At 43.2% G+C, this 26,053-nt stretch overlaps 2 protein-coding genes across 3 annotated transcripts in view; one reads left to right on the top strand and one right to left on the bottom strand.

Moving 5' to 3' along the window:
- Positions 1–981: 981 nt before the first annotated feature.
- On the top strand, positions 982–6,459 carry SOD1 (superoxide dismutase 1). Its single transcript, XM_075101074.1, has 5 exons — positions 982–1,388; positions 2,160–2,253; positions 2,749–2,818; positions 4,860–4,974; positions 5,861–6,459. Exons 1-5 carry the CDS (start codon positions 1,314–1,316, stop codon positions 5,969–5,971), a joined length of 465 nt encoding a protein of 154 aa, XP_074957175.1. The 5' UTR covers positions 982–1,313; the 3' UTR covers positions 5,972–6,459.
- Positions 6,460–9,763: 3,304 nt separating this feature from the next.
- SCAF4 (SR-related CTD associated factor 4) overlaps positions 9,764–26,053 on the bottom strand; it is a 46,923-nt gene continuing 30,633 nt past the window's right edge. For both annotated transcript variants that reach the window (XM_075101014.1, XM_075101022.1), the window contains 5 exons: positions 25,570–25,724; positions 19,404–19,566; positions 19,192–19,272; positions 18,904–19,092; positions 9,764–10,975 (listed from right to left, as the gene is read on the bottom strand). In XM_075101014.1, the coding sequence (XP_074957115.1) occupies positions 10,134–10,975; positions 18,904–19,092; positions 19,192–19,272; positions 19,404–19,566; positions 25,570–25,724 (1,430 nt within the window). In that variant the 3' untranslated portion in view covers positions 9,764–10,133. The remainder of the gene's footprint in view (positions 10,976–18,903; positions 19,093–19,191; positions 19,273–19,403; positions 19,567–25,569; positions 25,725–26,053) is intronic.

The raw sequence follows: 26,053 nt of genomic DNA, 5'->3' as shown, positions 1-26,053 counted from the left end.
CTGGAACGTGTCCAGAGAAGGGCAGTGAAGCTGGTGAAGGGTCTCGAACACAAGTCTTATGAGCAGCTACTGACGGAACTGGGGTTGTTTAGGCTGGAGAAGAGGAGGCTGAGGGGAGACCTTATTGCTCTCTACAACCATCTGAAAGGAGGTTGTAGTGAGGTGTGGTCAGTGGTCGGTCTCTTTTCCCAAGTAACAAGCAATTACTTGGAAATTGGCCTCAGGTTGTACTAGGGGAGGTTTAGATTGGGTGTGAGGAAAAATTTCTTCACTGAAAAGCATTGCCAAGCACTGGAACAGGCTCCCCAGGGAAGTGGTGGAATCACCGTCCCTGGAGGTATTTAGAAGACCTGTAGCTGTGGTGTTTAGGCACATGGTTTAGTGGTGGACTTGGCAGCAGTAGGTTAATAGTGGGTGTTGATGATCTTGAAGGTCTTTTCCAACCTAAACGATTCTGATTCTATTCTGAGGCAACCTCAGAATTGCATTCTAATTTTAGGCGGGAGTTCATGATGAAACACACCTCAGTCACGGCAATACTGGAAGGCTCTTGCCTCCAGGGGAGGGAAAAAGATGCAGAGATACTACAAGAAAAAATGCTTGCAGAAAACAAGAACAGCACTACTGCAGCTTCACCCCATGTCACTACTTTAGGGCACGCCTCTAAAACGCGTTTTTCTATGTCTGAATGAAATCAGAACATTAGAAGATTGAAAAACTGAAGACTGATGGAAACTTTAAAGTGAGCCTGCTTAAAACACACGGTCTCCTCAGGGCCCAAGTGCCGCTGCGATGTGAAACGCAGCAGCAAATTCCCTCAGGCTCCCGAGAAAAAACGCCGAGCAGGCCAAAGCGCGGGGTCCGACCCGCTCTGCCCCGCTGCCCGGCCTGCCCGGGCACCGCACCGCCACCGCCCGGAGCGGCCCCACTCCCCCTCCCTGCCCCCGGGGGCAGCGGGTCCTGCCCCGCCCCCCCCCCCCCAACGGCGGTGGCGGCGGCGACAGCGACGGCGACACTCGCCACGGTTACACAACGCCCGCCCCACCGAGGAGGAGGCACACCCACCCATTGGCTCCGAGACGGAGCGCCGCTCATTGGCCCAGTACCCGCGCGCTGCCGCGACCCCTCTCCTTCGATTGGCCGAACGGCGAGTAATAATTGCACGCGGAGACCCACCAGCGCGCCGCGATTGGCCGCGGCGCTGCCGGGCCGGGCTATATAAACGCGGCGGGTGGGGGTGAGGTCTCGCTCACTGCTCGGGCGACGTCGTTGAGGGCTTGCGTAGCGCGCCTCGCTCTTGCCGCCGCGGGAAGATGGCGGTGCTGAAGGCCGTGTGCGTGATGAGGGGTGACGGCCCCGTGCAGGGCGTCATCCACTTCCAGCAGCAGGCAAGGGCCGGCGGCCGCCTCCCTGCCCCTCTGCGCCTTCCCCGGGGGCTCGCCCGGCCGTGGTGCTGAGTCATCGCGCGGGACGGGATGGGGCGGGCGGCGCCGAGCTCCCTTACCTCTCTCCTCCTCCCCGCCGCGGAGGCCGGGGGGGGGCCGCGGTGGGAGGGAGCGGGGCTGTCGGAGTGGCGCCCCCGGGTCAGGCGGGGAGCGGGCCCCGTGTGGCGCAGGGCGGGAAGGGGGCGGCTGGGCCGTGCCTCCCGCCCTGGCGGAGGCCGTTCGCTGGGCTCCGTGCTGCGGCCGGCCCTCGCCTTCCCGCCGAGCTTGTTTACCGCTCCGAGAGCGGGGCTTGGCGGAGCTGCGAGTGCGCAATGGCCAGAGCCCTTTCGGTCACTTGTACGCGGTAAGAAGTTGGGGCGGCACGCAGGCAGGGCTGCGGCTCTCGGGGAGGAGCGGTCTCAGGGTTACTTCTGCTTCCGAATGGAAGCGTGCGATCGCCGCTAAACGCAAGCGATCTGATAAAAGGCATTCCCTCTGCTTCTTCATACGTGGTAGCAAGAGTATATTTTATGTGGCTAAATAAATGGCACCCGTTCTGTGGAATTATGTATGGCCACGCAGAGCCAGTTAGTGTAGGAGGGTGATCGTTCATGTCTCGGTAGCTGAACTTGTCGTGAAGTCTCTAGTGCTTTCTGTTGATGAGGAAGCTTCACCTGACACAAGGCCACCTAATGCTATAGTAATTTTGGTGATAACAAATCCTTTCCATTAAAGGATAATGGACCAGTGAAAGTTACTGGAAAAATCAGTGGCTTGGCTGATGGAGACCATGGCTTCCACGTCCATGAATTTGGGGACAATACAAATGGTAAGATGTCTGTTCGAGCTTTTGAGTTGCAGCTGTAATTTGATTGCTCAGCTTTAAAGAGCTGCTTTTTCGGTTGCAGCAGCTAGCATAGGTATACTTAAGTCTCATGACTGCAAATCAGTGTTAAGAAATGATGATGTTTCCTAAGGAATTGCTTCTCATTTAATACTTTGAACATGTTTAGGCTTGTGGTCAAGAACTGATGTATCAAGCACTAACCTAGTTACTTTGATAAGCTAGTGTTAAGAAAGCTTTCAGCTGAGCCCAGAGTGTTCTAGAACAAGTAATCTTAATTTATTGGACTTGTAAGTCTGTAGTAGGTTACTTGCTTCCAAAGGATTAGTAGAACATCCAACAGGAGAGTAGCTATTTCATCATTACTGACTTCATTTCCTCTGGCTATGGGAGGACTACCTTGGTGTATGCTTTATAAGCAATAGATTTAAACTGGCTGCTGGAAAAAAACCTACTTTTGATGGCTACGTTCTGTTTCAGGGTGTACCAGTGCAGGTTCTCACTTCAACCCTCAAGGCAAGCAGCACGGTGGACCAAAAGATGCAGAACGGTGAGTTTAACGTGCCCAGCCTCTTAGTGGGTACCTGCTCCATGCAGCAGCCATCAAAGTGCTACTTTGTGCTTGAGAGGCTGTTTCATGACTAATGCTAGGACAATACCAGAAGATGACTGGTAATTCTTGCAGGACTTCCAGGGTCAGTTAACAAAGGCTGTCATAACCACACTGTGGTTTGCTAGACACCTTGGTTCCAAGAGTATGGGTATGCCTTTGGGACATACTCTTGGTTTTCTCATAGCTTGGGGAGAAGAGGAAACACAGGTTCTTAGTGAGTGAAGGTCCCTCAGGGTATGGGGGGGTGGTGGAATGTGTGTGGTCAAGCCTTATTTGGTCAGTAGTGGTTTGCTTCTGTTTTGGGGCTAGCTTTGGACAGCAGGAGCCCTGATTGTTAGTTGTTGAGCTGTATGCAGGCTTATCATGTGGCAGATCAGGATCAGCAATGGAAGGTACTGAGGCTTTGGGGAAGCTGCAAGATGAATACAAAGCTCTGTGTGCCCAGGCATGCTGGCTTTTTATTGGGTTTGCTGGGCTGTTCTTAGCCATACTTGGGTACCATACTACCGACAGTATGTAGTCCTTGGGGGTTGTGTGTGCTGCCTGTAAGTACATGGGCTGATGCTTATGCTGAATATCTGTACCTCAGTGGGAGCTCAGACCTAGTTCTTCCTCTGGAAGCAGTTTTCATAGTCCAGTTACCTTCAGGGAACTGTTGCGTGCTTGAGAGCTGATGTCTGAGCTGATTGGGTTTGGAGACTGCTCACGTTTATGTCTGTAACTGCACCTTCTGTGACTGATAAATTCATACCTGAATGATCAGGTGTGTGCCAGACCAAGCAAGCTGGCTGCTAGCCAACTGTCTGGATGACAGCAGCATGAAGTGGTGTGCTTGTGAGCTTCACAGGCAGCCAGCTGCTCCAGTGCTGAAGATCAAAATTGCATGAGCATGGTGGCTGCTGCTGGTTCTGCTCTGTCAAATCCTGCTTCTGGTGTAACCTGCCAGCTCAGACAGCTGTAGGCTGGGAGATTCCTTAGGAGGGTATAAGAACTTGACCAAGAACTTTTATATCAGTGTAGAGTTGAAACAATAGGACCGAAGCTTCCTGGAAGCTTAAATCAAGCAGATTCCTAAAGGGAAAACTGCCCTTGACCTGATTTTATAGGGCTTGGTTAAAAATATTAAATTGGCACTAAGGAGCTGGCAGTCAGCATTCAGCTAGCTGAGCTGGTTACCCTGCGTGCATGGAGAGTTTTAGAAATGAGTTGGTATTCAAGGTTCTGAATCTGGATAGAAGTCTTGCAGAACATCGCCGACTTGTCGTTTGAGTGAATACTTCTTTGGGGGGCAGATGCATAGGAAACAATACACTGGACCTGTAGAATTGTAGACAGTGAAAACTGCACTGCTTGAGGCTTAATTCTTCAAGGAAGTCCTAGTGAAGATCTAGCTCTGGTAAAAAACTCTGTGGTAGGGTATAATGCCCAGCGTGTGGGAAAATGCTAGGCAAACTCAAATAGTCATCCCTTGAACTGATGAGAACTTAGCTAGCACTTAATGTATCCCCTCTGACCTGTGACTTGACAAACTGCTTTTTACTAATCCTGTTTAAACCTAAATCCTGCAGCTGCCTGCAGAATAGCTGATTTGTCATAGACATTAAAAGCTGTCAAGGATAGTAGCAATGTTTACACCGAACCCTGTATGTGCAGGGAAGGTTTTTCACCTCACTTGAGACTTTCTTTGGGCAGAGAGAGATGCCATCAGCATGGAGTTGTTCTTGGCTGTAAGGTTTGTGCGTGCTTGGCTTGTTAGGGAGTGATGGCATTCCTTTCCCCAAAGTTGAGGAGTTAAAATAGTGGAAGTGGTCAAGATTGGCTGGTGGTGATAAAACAGGCTGTATGTGCTCTAATAATGTGATACAGTGGTAGAGTACTTCAGTGTAGTAACGGTGGGTATTGTATTGTCCAGGCCATCCCCTAGAAGAGCTTTCAATTTAACCAAGTTTTCCATGAGTTTCTCTGCATCTCTATGTAGGCATGTGGGAGACCTTGGCAATGTGACCGCTAAAGGAGGAGTGGCAGAAGTGGAAATAGAAGATTCCATCATTTCTCTTAGCGGACCACACAACATCATTGGACGCACCATGGTGGTAAGTGTCTTGGTGCCTACTTGTATGCTTCAAGGATCTCTAGAACAATCTTGCCAGCAAGTGGAGACTTTTTGATGCTGGAGGCCAGTCCCTAGCATTGTTCGTTGCAGAACTTGTAGTGCAAGATTTCCAGCACAGGGAGTGCTTTGAAGCCTTGCCGCAAGTCCTCTCTGTGAGTGTGGTGCTTCACTGCCATGAGATCTTCATTTTCTGCCTGCCTTCCAGAGGTGTTCCTCTCCATTTACCTTTGCTTCTTCCCAGCTGTGAGTGACTAAAGCAACTGGATTTGAGGCAGGAGGCAGCAGTCTGGCACAAATGGTGTAACGGAAAGGCATGGCAATGGGCACTCCAGGCCACTGTTCACCAGTACTGGTCTGGTCGCTGCTGGTGTAACTGGAGCCATGGCATCCCTGGGATGGGGGCTGGCAGAGGCTGAGTGGCATTGGCCACCCATGAGCACTGTTGGTCTTGTTTCCCTTGGGACTCCAGTGTGTGCTGAAGTCACCCTGCTCCTGTGTGGGACAGCTGGGACTGATGGCCAAGGAGTGGGGCCGCTTGGGTCGTGTGGCCAAGGCACCACACCTGTAGCATGGCTGTCAGCCTTCTGTTGTGAGGGTGACCTCGTGTCTCAAGTCCAAGCTTGTTCTTGGACTAGTAATGACTTTTTAAAGTGTGGGGTTTTAGTGACTTCCAGTTCAAAACAAATTCAGCTGAGGGCAACTCATCTTTTTAGACAAATCTAGTCTGTTTAGCATGAGTATCCATTTGGCATTCAGTATTATGTAGTTAGAACAGGTTCTTACTCTTCTGTAATGCACCCTGCTGGTGAAAAATGGTGATTGGTTATGCAATAACATGCATTAAGGTATCTTCAATTTTCTTCTAGGTCCATGAAAAACGTGATGACCTGGGTAGAGGGGGAGATAACGAGAGCAAAATAACTGGCAATGCTGGCCCTCGTTTAGCTTGTGGTGTAATTGGAATAGCGAAGAGTTAAGTATTGTACCCAAAATGCTTAAGGTGACAGTGATAAATGGGCTGTATTTCATTGCAAATGCTGTACTTGCCCTTCCTTGTGCAAGCAAAAGATTTATCACTTAATCTCATTACTACTCTGTGTTCTGAGTATCGCTTAAACAGGTGAACACTGACTTAATTTTGTATGATGTACATTGCGATTAAAGTGACCCTGATGGAATGTTTCTGTAGTCTTCTGCTAAAGCATCTGCTGTAACCATTAAGTGTAATTGGTGGTACTAACTGGAACTCCCGTTCTGTGTAATGGAAGATGTGTAGCAGCGATCACATCCTGAGCACCAAAACTTGTAGTGTACTCTCTGGTTTGGAGGATTAGCCTCACGAGCTCTACCAGGACCACTCACCAAAGAGCAGTAGGCACTGTTGTATGTATCAGGGCTTCCTCCTGGCAAAATTGCAGCACTTGTAGGTTTCAAACTTGTGTAATAAACTTGCTGGGCAAATATACCTTGGTCTTGCTGTCTATAAAAAAAAAAAACCAAACCCAAAAAATAACCCAACAGAAAAACCCAAAACAAACCCAACCCTAACAACAAACGGCTACTTGCTGATATGCTAACATGAAAAGTAGGCCTGGACTTCATACTGTGAGTAGTTAACTTGCTAGACACCACCAGCATCCCAGTTGCTTCCAGCTGGTAAGCCTAGAACCCAGAACTGAGATTAATGGGTATGTGAGTCAGAAGAAACATTGTCCTGTGTTTTCCTGTGAGAGAACCCCATGCTCTGTGGTAATAACCTGGCACCCTCTGCACATTACAGCTAAGGCTTTTATGTACTGAAGGAGAGTTACTGCTTTGCAGAAATACCTTATTACTGAAAAATGTTAATGGTGTGTGATGCTTGGGGCACTCACATGTGACTGCAGAGCGTGCATGTGCTGGGGATGCCCCAGGCATGTAGAATGGTCTGGCTCAGACATGCCTCCTTGTGCTGTGTCTGGGCCTCTGGCTGTGTGGGTCAGGCTGTTCTGGGCAGGCGTGCAGTGAAAGCCGGGATGTTTTGGTGAAGGCAAGTCCTTTTTTCTTAAGCTATTCAGCAGTGTCCAGTGTGGACTAGGTCTTTCCTTAAAAAGGATATACAGAGCCAGAAGTTCTGTACTGAATTTCATAAAACTTCTCAGCAGTGTAATTCCTGTATACTAGTGCCAGCTTTCAGTATTTTCTCGTATGTACCTCTTCAACGCAGATTTCCAAGTCTTCCAATAGAGAAAAATATTAATTTTAATGAAGACTTGTATCAACATTCCTCTGTCTTATACGTAAGAGAATATCCATGGAGTAGTTGGTTGTAGTTCCACCCAGGTCCCAGTGTAGCATGTTACAAAGGGAATGGCTTTTCGCAGTGTAGCAAGAATACTGTAAAAACGCTTTAAACTTACATTCATTGTGGGTGGCAAACAGTTGCGTGTGCAGCCTCTACCCACCTGTACCTCTTCCAGTGGATCAGCCTATGCCCTGATTCAGCTGCTGGGGCAGAATTAAGACAGCACACGCACCTTTCCGCTCCCTCCTTAAGCGTCGGGGGTGCAGCAGCACACCGAACACTCGCAAATATTACCATTGCCTCTTTGTGTTCCGGAAGTTCAGAGGATGGTTATGTCATCTCCCCTTTCCCTTACAGCAAGTACTTGGCAGCTGTGGGTCAAGCTGCAGCAGCAGGTGAGCCCTGGCAGCGCCCCTGCTCACCTCCTCTCCCAGCTGTTCTTAGCGCTGAGCCCTGCTGCTCTGAAAGCCTGCTGGAGCCTGGTGTTGGCTTTCAGACCCGTTTTCTGTTGTTGGGCGACATGTCTGATGGCGCGCTAGCCTAGAAGGAGGTCACTGCCGTGCTGATGTAGTGCTGCGTTTATGTACCAGTCATCGTAACTGGCAGGCGCGGGCTTGGTCATCCAAGGTTAACGTTAATTGCTAACCCTGTCTGGTCTTTATCAGTAGTGGCTCCTTGCCCTGAGCTAATCAATCTTCCAGAACAAATTTATGGCTTGTCTGATTTTAAAGCCAGAAGAAATCTGGTAGTTGTACGAGAGTAAGATACGGTTACTCTGGTGATGCTGTAAAGATGATGCACCGCCAGTAGGTTTATTCTACAATTACTGCTTCAGGGGGCAGCAAGAAGCTGTTCTGCAAAGGACGTCCCAAGTTTTCGTAGGCTTTGTTATCAGTTTCCTAAAAAGGGGAAATGGAGAGAACGTGAGGTGGCATTTGTGTGAACAGACAAGCCTTCCGCCTCTTTCATTCTTGTCTTCAAATCTTTTAATAAAGTGTATTCATTTTAAAAAATCCTACCTCCTTACAGAATTAATGGCATTTTTTACTAAGACAAGTCTTAAACATAAGACATAAATGTCTGGCTTCGTATGTATAAAGTTAGTTCCGCTGGCCCAGCATGAAACAGACATTAAGGACACAGGTTTTTAACCACATGGAAGCTGAATTCACTACAAGTATGTAAACACATTTGCTTTTTTTTCCTCTTTATTCTGCTATTGCAAGAACATAAAAATATATGTCCTCTCCCCAGCCCGTAACTCCGCATTTGCTTTCCCACCCCTCTTCCCTCCCCCAGAAAAAAAATGCCGCTGCCCCAGAGCAGCTATGAAAAAGTACTGATGTAAGAAAGCAGCTGCCCTTCACTTAGGTGAAAAAAACCCAAAACAACAAACAAACAAAAAAAACCCAAACCCAACTTCAAAAGTAGAACACACCTCTATCAAGGAGAAAGAAAAAAAAATTAAATATGCACAGGATTCATACAATTTCCCCACTACGCTTCTAGAATTAAAACAAGCTTCAACTGAAGGCCAAGCTTCAAACGCAGGCGGCCGGCGAGCGAGCGTGTTTCAGGGCAGAGCCGCCAGGGCTCGGACGCCGCTCCGTACAGCGCAGCCGTCATTCAAAACTGCTTGCGCCTGAAGGGCCGGCCACCAAGAGCTAGCATTTGCCCTCTCAAAATTGCTCAAGTGATTACGGAGAGAAGATGGTTAAAACTTACACAAACACAAGAAAATGCACTCTGTCCATCAGTCCGGTAGGTACAACGTTAAGTGGGTAAAAAGTGTTAAACCTACCTCTTGCAGGCTTACAGGAGGCAGACGGCGTTGCCGCTGACACCAGTAGCAACCCAGACTCGAGTGAATGAAGAGGCAGCGTTTCAAAATCCTCGCGCGCCCTCCCGCCTCCCTTCCTTTTCCTGGCCCCGGTTAAAAAAAATAGGTTAGCATTCTATATTCTCTATTTTGGCGTCTTTGATTTCTCTTTCACCCCGCTTTCCAAAAAGCATCAATGAACAACAAGTACAAAAGCTGCTGAACTGGTGGGCTTCCCAGCCCGCCGCGCGCAGTAAGTTTATAACATCACAAGCAGAGCAGACAAAGTATGTCTGAAGGCGTCCACTTTTTTAAAAAAAGGCTAATTAGGGCAACATTTACCACAGAACCAGGTGGGGGGGGGGAGAACTGATTGCATTGCAAACACTAAACAGTTAACTCTTCAATTAACATTTTAAAACCACTAACTCTTACCTAGTATGGTCAAGTAATCATTAAAATGCAGCAATCTAAAAATCAAGATGACTATTACAAATAGAAATTTGCTTCTGTGAATAGCTACACAAACAGATGTATTTCTTTTAACAAATATAAACAGAACAGTCTAATTTAGACTCCAGTACAGCATTAACAGTTCAAACTTTAAGATGTTGAACACTCCTTTTCCACTTCAGTGCAGTGTAGGAAGAATAGCACACGTTAAAGTTTGTTACGAAAATAGAGTTTATTAAAAACACATCCCTATTGTTTTGAGGAGCTTTCACCGTTACCTTTTCTTAAATTAAAAAAAAAAAAATAGAAAGCACTTCTACTTCTGATTTGTAAACTTTTTAAAGTCAAAACTTTAAAAAAGTTACAGCAAAAATGGGTAATATTTTAATCATATCTTCAGTATTTCATGTTATGTTGTGGCTATTTTAAATAGAAGGGAAGCAATCAAATTGCTTACAATTCCCCACCAACTACTGAGGGGCGGTGATATAAGCAGAAGCAAATATAATACAGCAGACTGTACAACTCTAAAGCTCTACACTCCCAACAAATGTCACTGTCGTCTTTCGACAACTTCCAGTCTCTAGCGCGGAGCCTCCGCCACTGAGCCCATATCCTTTTCCGCTTGTTCCACAGATGAGGTAGCCTCGGATGGTAACTCTTCAACAGGTTTTACACCCGCAGGTTCAGACTCTCCCGCAGCAAGTTCAGAAACAATGTCTGCATCTTCCATTTTGCCGCTGTGAGACTCGTGGTTTTTGTCGCCATCGGCCCTGTCTGTCAGCTCCGGTTTCTCCTTCCCTCGATTTTCTTCCTTGTCTCTGCGAGACTCCCTGTCTCGTGAATCTCTCTCTCTGTCTCGATGGCCGCTGGACCGCCTGTTTCTGTCCTCCAAGTCTCTGTGTCTGTCGCGCTCGGGGCTTCTTCGTCCCCAGTCTCGCCTGTCACGATTACCGAGTCGCTCGTGATCTCTGTCATCGTTGCGGTTACCATAGCGCTCACGATCATTTTCTACCCGATTTCCAAAAGACCTCCTTCCAAACCTCTCCTGGTCTCTGTTAGGCGTGAATGTCTGCCTGTCGTTCCTAAACTGCCTCCCGTCTCTGTTGTCCTCAGGTCCGCCTGGGCCCCCGCTTCCCGGCATCCCCCCAGGTCTCACAAAGTGACCTGGTGGCGGGAAGGGGGTTTTCATTCCGTGGGGGGGAGGCATCCCAAAGCCCCCCGGCCCCGGCGGGGGACCCCTGTGCATCATGTGGGGAGGCATGTGTCGCGGGGGCATCAGAGGAAACCGCTGCAGAGGCGGCGGTGGCATTCCTGGCGGTCGCTGGAGTGGTATCAAACCGGGCCGGGCACCTAAGAGGCCAGTGGATGGAGTCTGCAAGCCAACAACGGGGGCTGGTGGGGGCGGTGCAACTCCTTGAGTGCCTGAAAAAAACACAGACACACCAAGTAAAATCAGAGGCTGCAGGAGGGGAAAAAAGCGCATTTTCATTCTTTCAAAAACATTCTGAAATTATGTCATGAAATGACTAACACCAAAATTGATGGGGGAGGAGGGGGAGAGAGCAGCCTGCAAAGCTTCCTCTGCTGGTTTACATGCTGTAAAGAGAGCATCGTCTTTAAAGAGAGGTTTGTGTTGTGCTAGAGGTAATTCATGTTGCAATGGTAGTAACTCTTTGCTCATCCTAAAGGCTCCCTTTTGTGAATTAGCCATTGCCATTTTGCAGGTCAGAGCTCTCCCTACCTCCAGCTCGGTGCCTTGCTTCGTCAACTGCTGCTGACGAAACACCTTCCTAATTGGTTACGCTTCCCAGGCTTCTAATTAAAGACACCTCACCTCCCTTCCTTAGCTTTGAAACATTTCTCCTCTTACAAACACCAGTGAGAGCGTATCTGGCTACAATGCTAGAGATGTGATCTGGTCATCACCAAGATTTTCAACGCGCAGGAGAGGCGGCAGATACAGTAAGCCACGAAGGGGGAGGTAAGGTCAGAACAGGGCTGGAGTAGGAGCAGGAAATCAGAGAGTTCAATTTACCGTTCCAGACAAAAGGGATACGTCAAAGTTTAATTTTAGTAGAATAAACCTCGCAATGTAAACTAAAAGGAAATGCAACCGGTAGTTTCCAGATTTTTTTTTTTCTAAATGCGACTTTCCATCCTTCACAGCACATATCCAGCACCAACTATTTTCCGTTTTTATTCCTGGACTCTTGTTTTTAGCATGGTCTTTGTAAGAGGAAAAAAAAAATTAGCTCTCGAAACATACCATTTGAGAAAGCTCAGCCCAAACCCTGTTGACACCAACAGGAGCCAGAATGAACGGGGATTACCGAGCTCCAACTGAGGACTTCATACCAATAAGCGTGGGCCAGCTTATCTCGGGTGCCTCCTTTTGTTTGAACTACAACGCTACTGTCTCATGTTCTCTGTAGCCTTTATACTGCATCCCTCTGCTTTCTGCTCACTAGCAGTTATTTACCTGAAAACAAGCTCCCTATCTGAGAAAGCATGTATTGTTTTCAAAACTCCCAAACTGAAATTTAAAGGCCCCAGCAGTTGCCCGCAGAACAAGCACAAATCTCTCCTACTCCATCTTGCGTTCCTTTACACGTTTGTTGAGACGATAAATAACGGTTTATTTCCACATACATTAATAAAAATGAAAGGTAAGAATGCAGGCTATGTAAAATTCTGGAACTCCTGCCCTAGATAAAACTAGCATGTGAGGCAGCTATGTAAATTAATACTAGAATACTTGGCAGCATCGTCGATGAAAACTGCACTTTGATTTCAGCTTAATGAGTACGCAGGAGCAGACATCCCAAATAACCTTCCATTCAGCTATTGTCGCTTCCCTCTCCCTCTGATTTATTTAGCACTTCTATCCCAAATACGCCTGAGCCTTCTGAAGAACATACGTGTTGCCCTTTCACCACACCACTTCTTAGGCTTAAGAACATCTCTAAGAGAAACCTTTTTATCTGAGTGCTCGCTCTATTCATATTAGAAGGAAACCACATTTCGCCAATCAGGAGAACTCAGGTAACAAAGATGTGAATAATCTTCCACTCCATGGTATCACCTTACCTTCCCCTCCAAGCAGTCACTTTTAAGACACGGCTTGATAGCTCACACTCTTTGAAAGAATGTTCCAGCAGCAACAGCATACTTTTTCTGCTTTGTTTTTTTTCCCCTTTAACTTTAAAAGGCACACACACACCCCCACCCACCCACTTCCTGTTCATAACCAGGGCTGTAAGTCACCTAGTTTAAACTCCTCCCATGGCTTAGTATTACAGATCCGACGAGACAGACACACGGCTAGCGACGTCTTCCAAGAACGTTATTTTGATGAATGCTGAGGTTTGGGGATATTTTTTGCTGGTAAGTAAAATCTTCCACAGAAGATTCAAAATAAGGCAGAAAAGACTAACTGAGATCTAAGGAGCTGGAGAGGATAAGCGTATGCTTCTGCCCTATAGCAACAGAGTAGACGCAGGTCACAACAGCATGAATGTGAGGCAAGCGTGGAAAGTTTTTCTGAAGTCAACAAGTACGAGGAATTGAATTTCTCAACCTTATTTCTACACAAAACGCAGCACAGAAGCAGCATAATGGTATCTGAAACGCATTCTCTTCCAATCTGGGCTGCATCAGCAGGGTAGCTGAACACTTTTTTATTTTAGATCAGCCCACTCAAATCATGAGGCTAAAGTGTGCTGTAGCTATTAGAGTTTCCTCGCTATGCTGACAAATTGGGCACCAATTAAAAATTTACTCTCATCCAGAAACACATCCAAGTTTACTGAAGATGCTTGGTGAAATCAGTGGTGCAGATTGCACTGTCTAGGAAATCTAGGAATGTCCTGGAGAGTTCAAAGCCCTTTGTATAGGGAAAGACAGTACGTAAAATTCAAACTGTTTGTCAAACTTGAAGTACCGGAGCTCCTAGAGAAACAATAAAGCGATTTAATGACCACTTCATACCTGTGCAGATGAGTGACAGAATTTATCTGCCTCAGCCTGTACTTTATTCATTTGTTCATAACTGTACACCTTTTTGTAGTAGCTAACCTTCTCTTTCTTGCTTATGGGTATGCAACGCAGCCATCCCTTTCACCAGGTCATTATTCTGCAAAACTTGGTAAGACATGGCTTTTATTGCAAGACACAGTTCTTAAATCTGGAGATATAATCCTCAGACCTTACACGTAGCATGTAATTCTGTTCAAATGTGTAAAATTAGAGATTGCTTTCGAACCTTATTTTTATTTGTAACTTTTACCAGTGATTCATAAAGGTCCTCAGAACATGCAAAGAGCATTTACTATGAAGGACGCAGGTGCAAGTGTATGAAGAAAACCCATCGCCAACCACCACAGGTGTTGTTTCAGAGGTGCAAGAACAATCACACAGCGTCAAAAGTTTTGTAATTTCACTTTACTCATAAGACACAGCCCAGAATGCTAGAGCTGTCCTGAAGAAGTGTCTTCTATCCAGAGAGGTCACAGGAGTCATCCTTACTGTTCTGGTAAATTAGGTAAAAAGCCAGATGTAATTCCATTTCTGATTATCTTTTCTTCTGGCTGGACAAAGCCCATGTTCCCTCTGTGGTAATCATCAGTGTTAAAAATGCTAATGTAACTGAGAAGTGTAGCATCTGGGTTTGGTGTTGGGTTTTTTTTAACTGAACTCTGCTCAATGAGTGATGATAGTGTCTCTTATAATCCCTTACATTACTTCTCCGCTGTGCTGTTACAAGAAAGCAAGTGGAGGAATGGTGTTTTCTGTATCTGGCAGAGCAACCCTGCTTCAAATACACCTCCCTTTGCAAATCTCATGGAAATACATATAAGAACAAGAAGTCAAAAGCTTACAATTCCAGCAGAACAAGCTAAAGGTTCACAGTTTTGAGTCTGATGCTGATGTTCTGCAACATTTAGCACATCCCACTAATTCTGTCATTCGCCAGTGGGGAATGCTGCGTCTTAGATCATGAAATACTACCAGGAAATTCTTGAAAGAGGGCCAGTGTTTTAAGTCTCATGTCTTTTTCTAGAGTTTGATACAGAATCCTTTAGGTGAGGCCAAGACTGTAAAGAAAGAAGCCTAAACTTAAAAGCCTAAATATCAATTCACAGCTTAAGTAACTTGCCATAAATACCAACATTTTTCTGGGCAGTCAATGTCCACCACTGAAGCCACTAGGAGCTTGCTCCTGTTCACAGCAGATGCTTAAACAAGGACCTAAGAGTCAAACTACGTTATGGGTACAGTGTTGGCTACTGGTATAGAGACGTCTAAAATTCCTGCTTTATAAAACATGAACACTGAACTGATCCAGGTCAAAGGAATCATCAAGGAGAAACTGAATTCCATGAATGGTGCTTGAGAGGTCACGTTCCCTTACCTCTGAATTCTCAGTCGGTAGGGTTATGAAAGGAACAGTCATATATGTAATTAGCAAACATGCAGTGTTCGTTATGCTTTTAAGATGGTCCATCACAAGGAATTTGGAAGTGTATTAGGTGTATCACCATTCATATCCTGTATTAACAGGAAGCTCATCCTTCCTGTGAAGGAAGCAGCTGCTTTATGATATAATAGTACTCTGAGGAGCTCAGAGAATATTGTCACCTTTCATATTAATGCAGATTACAAGAAGACCATGTAGTCACTTAAGAACAAACCAGCAAGGGAGAAAAGAATAATAATTCAACATGCATTAACAGGAAATGTATACCAAGTTCGATGAGAACTACAGTATAATTCATCTTTGATAATAGGTAATTATCATGGTAGGAATTTTGGTAAAAAGAGCACTAGACCAGAACCTACAAACTGCAATACAGTGTATTTAATCGAGATAATAGATCACAGAATCTGAATATTCAAACATAGCATCTGCAACAGCAGTTTATTACTGGTCCAAATTACAGCATTTGCTCAATGCTAAGAACAAGTTGGCAAATCAAAAATGATTTAAAAGCCTGTTGCTTTCTGCAATATGCACACATATAAGGAGTCTAAAAGTATCTGCTTTGCAGATCATTTTAAAAATGGCATATGAGCACACATAAAACCAGTTACAGTCTGGATAATCTTGTTCAAATTAAGAACAAGAAGCTATAGCAGCAGTGAATATGATCAAGGACACAACTAAATCAGAACAACCTGAGGGTGAGGGTGGTTTTTAGGAATAAGCACAAAAATATTCAGACACAATGTCCACGAGGGATCACTCCTCTAAGCACAAACATGTCTTTGTTGGAAGTGATGAAGGAATTACATTGGGGGAACGAATGAAATTAGTGGAGATGAAACAGAACGTAACTTACATTACTAAGAAAGCATATGAAATCTTACAATAATCAATTTAGAATTACTTTGTAACATATCTTCCATATAAAATCTGAACAGATAGATAAGCTTCATTTTGAAGTTACAAAAGTTAGAAAAGAGCTCCTGAGTGTGTACAGATTACATAAGGTGTTCTCAAGCAAGGTTAAGTTCAGATTTCTACGACAGTCTCTTCAGAGCAATCTTCATTCCTTCTATTCAGCCTGCTGAAGTTCTTCTATCCTGCCCAAATTTCCGAAGAACATTTCTTCATTCTTCACGTTACACTACTCAAGCCCCTTCATCCCTATTTCCCCAAGCAGAGTCCTCATGACATACTTCATGATGCTGTCAGACAAATCTTTCTTCCACCTTCTTATCTCAGCTTGGAGAGCCACATCATGGGAATATGTAACGAGCAGTTTGAGGACTTTGTGAGAAACCAGTCACACAATCAGTCATCTGTGAAAACTGCTAAACCATATACTCTTGAACAGGAGGTCCTTTAGTCTGAAGTGTCTGACGTCCCTTGTCTGCACTCTCCCACAGCTAACTGAGGGTGATGCTGTACCTACTCATTTGCTTTGTCCAGTTCATTTGCCTCTGACCTGTACAAGACTGCACGTCAGACACTAAGGCTACATTTCAACTGTCAAGCCTGCAAGTACTTCCGGTCTCTGGGACTGGGATGCGTATGTAGATTGCATCTCATGTCCGCATGCGTGGTGAAACCCTGGCACGCTCCATTTCCCATGCTTTGATTTCCCTAGGAGTGAAACCTGACACACAGAATGGAAAGGAAGGAATGACGATGCAGCCTGGCCAGCTCTTGAACTCAGAGGATGGGGGGGGGGGGGGGCGCAAGACTTCAAGGGACGCTTTTTTGCTATACAGATCAGCATGAGTGGTGGAAAACATCACCTCTTTCACGTTTTTCTTCCAGCCTAAGGAGAGACCAGATCTGGACTCTCACACACAGAGCTGAGCTCAACTGATAACGCGGGTCAAAGTGGTTTTAAGAAGACAGTTTCTTTTGCATTAACTTACTGAAAAAATTTTAAAAGCAAAGACAACTGATATTAATCTTTTATCTTTAATCAAGTAAAATATCATTATCTGTTTCTTCTGGTTTTCTTGTATCTTCTATCAGATCGTGAACAGTCCCCCTTAACTCCGAAATGTCAGGATGGAAGGATTTTACATAACTCCTTGATTATAAATAACAACTTCTTGAAATAAGACACTCATCAACATAAAATGCTATGACTTAAGTAAACACAGAGATCTCTAAGCTATTACTTCATGACTACTCTGTAAGCCCACACGTGCAATCTTATAAGAAGAAAAAAAACCTCTCCCGTCGCCTTGTCGATGAGACTGAATGTTCAGAGAAGTCACTCTGACCAAATGGACAACTTGACCTGCCTCAGCTGTTCAGTAAGCAAATTAATAAAAACAAAAGCAAGTTCTTGATCTTCAGATTTATCAAATTCAGCTTCTTTGAATGTGTAAGTATAAAAAAAAATGTACTGTCCAAGTAACTAATGTGGGTATATATTTTACTTCGTTCCAATCTTTATTTTGTAATAAAGTATTTTTCGTATGTGTATAGTGATACAGCAAACGGCAGAGTAACTCAGTACATTCCAAAGGCTTGGAATAAAAAGTTCAAGTTATGCCGTACAAGACATAGTGCCATGAAACTTCAAAAATCTGGAATGTTGTTTTACAATTACAAAAAGTGTAACTTCATCATTAAGATGTGAATGTCAAATGTGTAGCCCAATAATCCTTATTACTACAAAATTCTCTCAGTCCATGGTGTCACTGCAGAATTTTTTTTTTTAAGCTTTTCTCTGTTTCCCGAAAGTCCAAGATACTCTAAAGGCATTAGCTACTGGTTTTGCATATCTGCTGTGGTAGATTTTTAAAAAGCAGACTGACTTTCAGAGAGAAGCAGCTCTTCACTTTTTGAAAAATGCCTTTTAAAAGGGTCTTATTTCAAGTTTCCAACACAAAGGATGCAAAAATCACTAGTCACTGTTGTAAAATTTAGCCATCAGATTCAACAGTGCTGTGAGCTCTCAGGGAGACAAGTCTTTGGGGTTTTTTTCAGCATACACTCTGAAGTTCTGGGCAGAAATACACTAAAACAAAATGATCTTTTCATTCACCTGTTAGGCTCTCATTTAGAGGTCTAAAATCCCATAAATGTAATAATTTCATTAAAATCTGTCATCTCTTGAGTATATTCTTGGCCACTGGCCCATAAAAGGCCATCCTAAAATAAATATTTAGTAGACCTCTGTAACATTAAACAGTACATAGTCTCTTCAAAAATCTGACCAAGTTCCTATCATTTTGTGATGAGTGATTTATATCAGATATCCAAAATCAGCTTGGTTTTGCTAGTCAAAACACTATTTCGTAATATTTAAATAAGGTAAACTATTGTTTAAAAGGTTTCAGAACCTAGAATACTGCAGGGCTGAATAAAAGCTTTCATTTTTTCATTTTATTAAAATCATTTATTCCATACATAAAAAGTATACCGTATTTTCACAGATTTAAAAAATACATTAAAAACCCCTAACTGTTTCTCTATAAGTTAATTTTATACATGTAATAGTTGAGTCTATAACATAGTTCATATGTCATATGGATATTTTGTTGTAAGTTAATTTTCTCTACGGTATGAAACTCGGCTTATTAAAAGTAGACAGCATTTGTTCTGTCCTGAATTCGTAACTTACACGTTACTTTTTTGCTTTTCTTTGCTTTTTTGCTTCTTCAGAAAACAGATATTGAACGATAAAAAAAATTCACTGCTCTTTCTGTGCAAAATCAAACCTCTAAGAGTGATTTAAAAGCCAACAGAAGGGCAGAAATTATGACGAGTTTAGGAAAATCTGCGTTACTTTCCCATGAAGTGTAAGTCAGTAGCAAAATCAGAATCATATTTTAAATTCAGGGCAGAATAAACTGAAGAATATATAGAAAAATTAACTTACCAAGAAGTGGAATAGCCTGGGTGACAGGAGCAGGTACATTAGTAGGTGCTACAGGAGGTGGAACAGTCGCATATATTTTGGAACTATCGGTAGTTTCAGCATTCCCTCTGGATCCAGAAACCACTGTTGGGATGGGATTTCCTACAGATGAATCTTTTGTAGTGTCTTCATTCACACCAGTTGCTGTAGCTGAGAAACAATGCATTGACATATTAAAAAAAAAGTCAGCTTTTCTGCTTGCACGATACCTTCCTTCTACTGCCGCTTGCCCAAGATTTAAACACTTACAATTTGGGATGTTTACTGCTGGAGTGTGAGGAACAGAAACTGGAGGAGTTATAGGCGGTGGCGGTCCAGGAGGAAGAAAACCTATAAACAAGTATATATTAACACTGAGTATCACTTTATCAAAACATACTTGTGCAGTTTATACGGCAGATGCTTTTAATTGCTACATGGTTAAAAAAAGACTTACTATTCCTAAAAATATATAAATATACCTGGCGGTAAATGCATCGGGTTGAAACCAGGTCGTAAAAATGGAGGTGGTGGCGGTGGTGGCACTCCGGGAGCAAATCCAGGAGGTGGGATTCCTAAAGGTGCTGTGAAAGCAGGTGGTTGGAGTGCTCCAACCACAGGAGGACCTGACGGATGTGGTGGAACCTAAGAAAAAGGTAAGGGGAAAAATGCATTACCTGAAGACTGAATGGATTATTTGTTGTTCAAATGTGGACTGCTGTCTTCTGTGCTTTGTCCATCAAAACAAGAAAATTTAAGCTACCTTAAATTACTGTGCAGCAAGGTGACTTATGTAACTGACCTAATTAGTCGTCAAAGAACTCCTACAACTTAAAATGCCAACACTGATCTTGTTTGCCTTTGTTCTTGAAGAAAAAATATTCTCTGTGGTAAATCCATATTAAGGCATGCTGGTAACTCATCTAAATATCCACTTTACACAGTACCTGGAATCAATTTTACCATCCAGCATGATACGCTCTAATACATGCAACCTCGGAACAACGGAAAACCTTTTGTTTTTTGCTACCCGAGTTTGTATATTATGTGAGAGGGACTACTGTTTCCTTATTCATTTATTTTTTTCACTTCTGATTTATATCAAGCTCTGAATGAAAACTGATTTAAATTAAGTTGGTTCTTAGACTCATATTTATGACCTGACTATAAAAATTAAATTAAATGTTTGGGAATCAAAAGGAAAAAAGTTTAATCAAAATATGCTCTGCTTTAAAATTGATTTATTAAAGCAAAGGAGAGCTGCGTGCTCAAGTGATTGTAACTGACTCACCTCCATGACCATCAACATTTCAGAGCTACTACATCAAGACCCTTCATAACTCATTTTTTTATTTCTAAAGTAAAGAAGGAAAAGCCTTTACTGTTTTATTCTCAGAACTGAAAGAAGTGGCATTAAACCAAAGTAAGCAGAATATTCTCCTTAAAGCTGGAGAAGATGCTAAAGCTGCCAAGTACCTGATACACCTCCAAACTTCTGTTCCAAGTTCTTCAGCAATGGCTAAGTTAGTGAGCTAAGGCACATTAAAACTTGCAGTACTTGAATTTTAAAATCAGTTAATTACAATAGGCTTTAATTCATTAGGCTGTAGTGCAGATCACTACTTTTTAGTTTTAAATTGGTTATTTATTGGCTTATAACCACCCACTGATTAGGCCCTGGCCTGAAGTTAAGCTAACAGAGCAGGATGTAAGGAACTACTGGATGTGGCATGAGAAATTGCCAGACATGACAGACAACAACGTGAGAAGCTGACAAAAGTTACACGTAGCACCATGAGGGATGGCTGGATTCTGCAGGTGGTTGAGGGGGTGTTATGTGAACAACAGCCAAACTTCACAGAGAATTAGAAAGGAGCACTGGGGACCTTCTGGGAACTAGGACCTTGCAAGGCTAACCCTGCACAGGTAAGCACATCTAGGAATACGAAGTAAGGCCAAGACTACCTAGATAAACATTAACTTTGAGTAACCCTAGAGATGTTTCCATCAATCACAGTTAAAGCCTTCGAAAAAGTGCTCCAAAACCACAGTAACCTAGTAGTCTTGGTAGGTCTTTCTGTTTGTTTTACAGGGCACTCCTTGAAAGAACAGCTTAAAAAATTAAGCTAGACATTGTGACAGATCTGTTGATCACAGTAATGTTCTGTGAAGCGAACGTTCTTGTACAGAGTGCATATGTAGCAGAAGGAATTGGGGAGGGGTACCAAGAAGGCAAAAAGGTTTGAAAAAGAGGGGAAACTTGCCAAGTGCTGCCAGTCCGTAAGTAGTTATAAGCTGAGAAAACCGTGGATGAAGCATGTGTACGTAATGGCTTGAGAAGGTATCATGAACAGTACCATATTATGATGGAACCAGAATACAAAAATCATCTTCCTTTGATGATACAGGTACATATTAGAGAATATTCATACCCAATTATCTAAGCTTAACCGCTATACTTAATTTTTTCTAAGACGTTAACCCTCTAATACATAATTGCAAGTAACACTTAAAGCCTTTCCTTTAAGCAGAAAGAAAAAAGGAAGATGGTACAAATCTCTGCATAAATGTCACATCATCTAATTTAAAATACAATTTGACATATAAAGTTTCTCTGTTGTTGAAGAGATGGAACCAATGGCTCATAAACGTTGACAGATAACAAACAGAGGACTGGTGAACGGTTTCAGAATGATAGCTAACGAATTGCATAAAACAAAATAACAAACGCTACTGGGGAGACCCTTTAATCAAGGGGAGACAAATATTGGTAAAACCTGGTATTTTACTAGCAACATTGGAAATTGGAATAACTAAACTCTCAATAACTGTAATGCAGGCTGCCAGGTGCATCTCCATGAACATGTCTTGGGGTTTGGCCTGTGCCCAGGTACAACTATTTCTTACTGCACAACCTCTCAGATTGAGACTTGAAGAAGAATCATTGTCCCTGTGAACTAAAGGAGCACAGTCTACCTACAGTGCTCCAAGACAAGTAAATACATATTTAATGGCACCTGGAGTCTCCAACAGGAAGACTGAAAAGGAGGAATCTGCCAGTTTCAGTAAGAAGGGTATGGGATGGATATTGGACCAGTGCACAACTCCCACATCTAGTTACAGGGAGAAGGAGCACATGGGATTGAGAAATACATCAGGAAATTTGGGAGGTACCCACTCAAATTGGACTCCGGTTTCTGGCTGAAAACTCATTAAATGAAGAAAAGGAACTTCAGGCTGGATGGGAAAACTTAAAGAAAGGGTGGCCACAGCAAACCCCCTGGACTTTAATGTACAATTCTGGCAAAGCCTGAGCCATGGTTCACTGTGAAAGAATAGCAGTTTTGGTAGGGTAACACCAAGATTTGCCAGGAGAATGGAACACCCATTGCCTAAAACCTCATCAATGAATGCACAACACAAGCCATATCATGAGTGTTATTAACTGAAACTCACTCTCAATAACCAAGTAATAGACTTAAGTTGATCTTGGACACTGCAATATGACTCAAAAATAAACACAGACCTACCCTCAGAGCCGACCACTGAGGTGGATTACTCAGACCTGCAGGAGTGGGACCAGATTCAGCAACAGCTCAGAGATCTGAATCTATAGGCAAGAAAAGGGCTCACTCCAGTGGCACAACACAACAAAAGTATTCCACCTACCTTGCCAACAACCCAGTACCCTGTGGCTGAGAAGATGCCGTGGCATTGAGGTCAAAGAACCAGACTTACCTACACAGGCTATCGCTCTTAGAAGGATGTTATTGTTTTTAAGTGCCTTACTACATACACAGAGCTGCAATTCATGGTCAAGGTGATGCTGGCAGTTACAGATCAGTCCGCAGTTACTTATGCCGCTCACGGGTCGTGTCCAGCAGAGCAGGGCCCCATCCCTATGTGTCCAGCCCATGCAGGGGGTAGCACAGAAGGCCCACTCAGGCTCTGCCAGAGAAAGGAGCGATGCAGCTCCTTCCCATCCTACCTTTAAGCATGGCATTTTTAGGGCTGTGGGCAGACCACAAAGCTGCTGACTAGGCCTTGGCCTGAAGTTCAGCTTCATGAGAAAGGGCATTAAGGGCATTATGGGCATGAGAAGCTACTGGACACAACATCAGAAACTGCCAGACATGACGGATAACAATGTGAGAAGCTGACAAGTTACAGACAGTGCCATAAGGGATGGATGGGTTTTGCCAGAGGTTAACAGGTTGCTTCATGAACAACAGCCAGACTTCATAGATAACCAGAAAAGAGCACTGGAGGTCTTAATGGAAAAAAGGACCTCCCTTGTGAGGCTAACAACACATAAGTAACCATATCCAAGAATACCATACAAGGACAATATTACTTAGGTAATTGTACCATAAATAGCAAATCTGGGTAAGGATACAGCAAAACTGGGACCAACATAGAAAAACATAATTAGGGGAGAGTTGTTTACTTGGAAGGAGGTTAGAGTGGAGAAAGGGCGGAGAAAGCACAACAAAAAGGAAGGTCAAGAAGTGAGAATCATGCAGCCAAAGCCATTTGGGGTTATCTGTCAGGCAGCCTTATGTCTGACCACTGCAGCCTGAATCAGGACAACACATAAAGCCTGTTCTGACATACCACACGCATCAAACCTGCTTCTCCAGTCAGGGGACCAGGGTGGGCAGGGTGCTTTCCATGGCTAATAGGGGAGCAGCCAGACAGATGGATTGAGCTACCTGGTATACCTGTACTGATGGCCATTCCAGGCTGGACAGCATCAGCAGCTACCCAGCACTCGTAACAACCTCCCCACCTCTTACAGTCCCGAACACTGAAGCCAAATACAAAATGAAAGCAGTTCTGCTTGTATCACAGGACAAAAATATGTCAGCTAATTAAAATGCAAGAGTATTCTACAAAGTTATTTAAACAAAAGAAGTGGAATATAATGAGCTTTTTCCTTTAGGTATTAGGTCACATTTGCATATTACAAAACATATTACTTTTACTCCTAACACCACTAACGTCAGCACAGCTGAACTTAGCAAGCTTTAAGAACTATTTACAAATTATAAACTCATTTTATGGCCAGAGAAGACAACTGCATTGGTTAAGTATAAGACAGCATAAGAAAGTTCACAGCGAAACCAAAGATGAAGACTAAATACAGTTCTCTGATCCTGGCCTGAATTTGTGAAGACAGAGGGTTTTTTGCCATAGTAAAAAACTGAAGTGGAGGAGCCTGGACAAGAATTCAGCACCCCCTATATATTCTGAAACTGGTTGGTTTTTCCTTTCCACTTTCTTTTTCAGCATGGATTTAAGGAAAATAAACAAAATCACTACTCTTTCATATAGTTAATGGCTCTTAAAACACTCTGAACTGAGAAATTTTATTTAATGTGTTCATTTACTAATAATACCTTACAGCATTTCAGGAATTCTGTGTCAAAACAACACCAAATTCAACATACTATGTTCTCAAATCACATACTTGGCTAAATTATATATGTCTTCAAATAATTCGTGTTCTTGATCTTTTCTGAGTGTCTGCCATATTTCAGTTCATAAATCCCATTTTCTCAAGATGTAAAATAGTTTTATTCACACTTCTTCCCATTTGGGAGAAGGTTTATTACTATTTTAACAGTGACAAGAAACAAACTATTACTATAAAAGCAGTAACACGTCTGTCATTAAGTAAAGCCAAAAGAAATACAGATTATCAAACACTGGAGGGAATTATTATTATTACACACTACTTAAACTAATGGTAAAATTTCAGAGTGTTCTTTTAGTGAACGCATATACAGCACCATCTTTGACTAAAGAGCCATTATCACAACAAAGGAAGAGTATGAGAATATTTATACTAAATTCCCAAAGGCTGCTCATAGAGAGTATACACGATATGAACAAACATGAAAACAATGTGCATGTTTTAGGAGGTCTGTAGCTTATTTAAACCAACAGTGAGGAAAATTGATTAGGAAAACAGGAAAAAAAGCAATCATAAAACAGAAGATGCAATTCAGTCCATTAATAAAAAGAATCTACTGCAGTAATTTATCTGGGACTGAGAGAGCAGATATTAGAAGTACAGTCACTATAATACTTCAAATAAAGATCTGGCAGAGACACATATACTCTGCCTACATTAGCATTAAGCAGCAACAAGGTTTTGGAGAAAATCCTCCATCATTCCCACTAACCACGTGCTGACTCAGCTCCCAGGGTTGTTCTGGTACATGCAAGCTACATTTCTTTTCAAGGAAATCAAACCAGAGTCTCTGCTGCTGCTGGGCACAAAACACGCTCCAAACCCTAACGGGTTCATTTTTTTCAACTCTTCCATTGCCACTGTGACTTAGATGAAAAGAAACGTTCTTCTATTGTATGGCTCTTTTACATGAAGAAACTCCAATGATGGATTTCAGGTGCATACTTGACTCATGGCATAGAAAAGTTATCTTCATAAATTGACAGCACAGCCAATTGTGGCAACAAGAGCATTTTTAACCAGGGACAAGAACATGACAAAAACACACATGAAATAACTAGTCACCATTCACCCTATTTCCTCCCTCTCTAACTTACATATTGCCATACTGAATTATTTTTTAAAGTAAGATTTTGTTTAGATATCCAGAGCAAATGAGAAGCAACTCTCACCTGTGGAGGAGGTACTGTTATTGGTGCAGGCATGGGAACAGGAATTGGAACAGGTAAAGCTTTAGGTATAGGTGACACTGGTTCATTATGTGTAGCTTCTGCACCTCCATTTTGAGCTACTTCATTTTCTGCCTTCTTAGGAATCCCCTTCCACTCTATTAAAAAAAAAACCAAACAAACCCAAACATACATGTATCAGCTCAGTAGAAGCAGACAAGTAGTCAAGTACTGCCATGTAAAACTATCATGCTTTGTGATATCTACAAAAATAATGTAATTGAAAATATTCAGATAATGAGCAGCACAGAGCTAAGAAGCACTTAAATGTATTTCTGATATTAAAAACTCCAAATTACTTTAAACACAGTACAGCAAATCACTTAAACATAAAAGTAAATTTATTCCTTTCATTAGTCATTTAACAATTCTTTGTACTGACAGCATTTATACACGACCGGGACTCTGAAACACATTATCTGTAACA

Source organism: Phalacrocorax aristotelis, chromosome 1 (assembly GCF_949628215.1).
Source record: "Phalacrocorax aristotelis chromosome 1, bGulAri2.1, whole genome shotgun sequence".
Classification (NCBI taxonomy): domain Eukaryota; kingdom Metazoa; phylum Chordata; class Aves; order Suliformes; family Phalacrocoracidae; genus Phalacrocorax; species Phalacrocorax aristotelis.
Note: the sequence above shows the minus strand (reverse complement) of the source record. Positions and strands in the feature narration are given on the sequence as shown.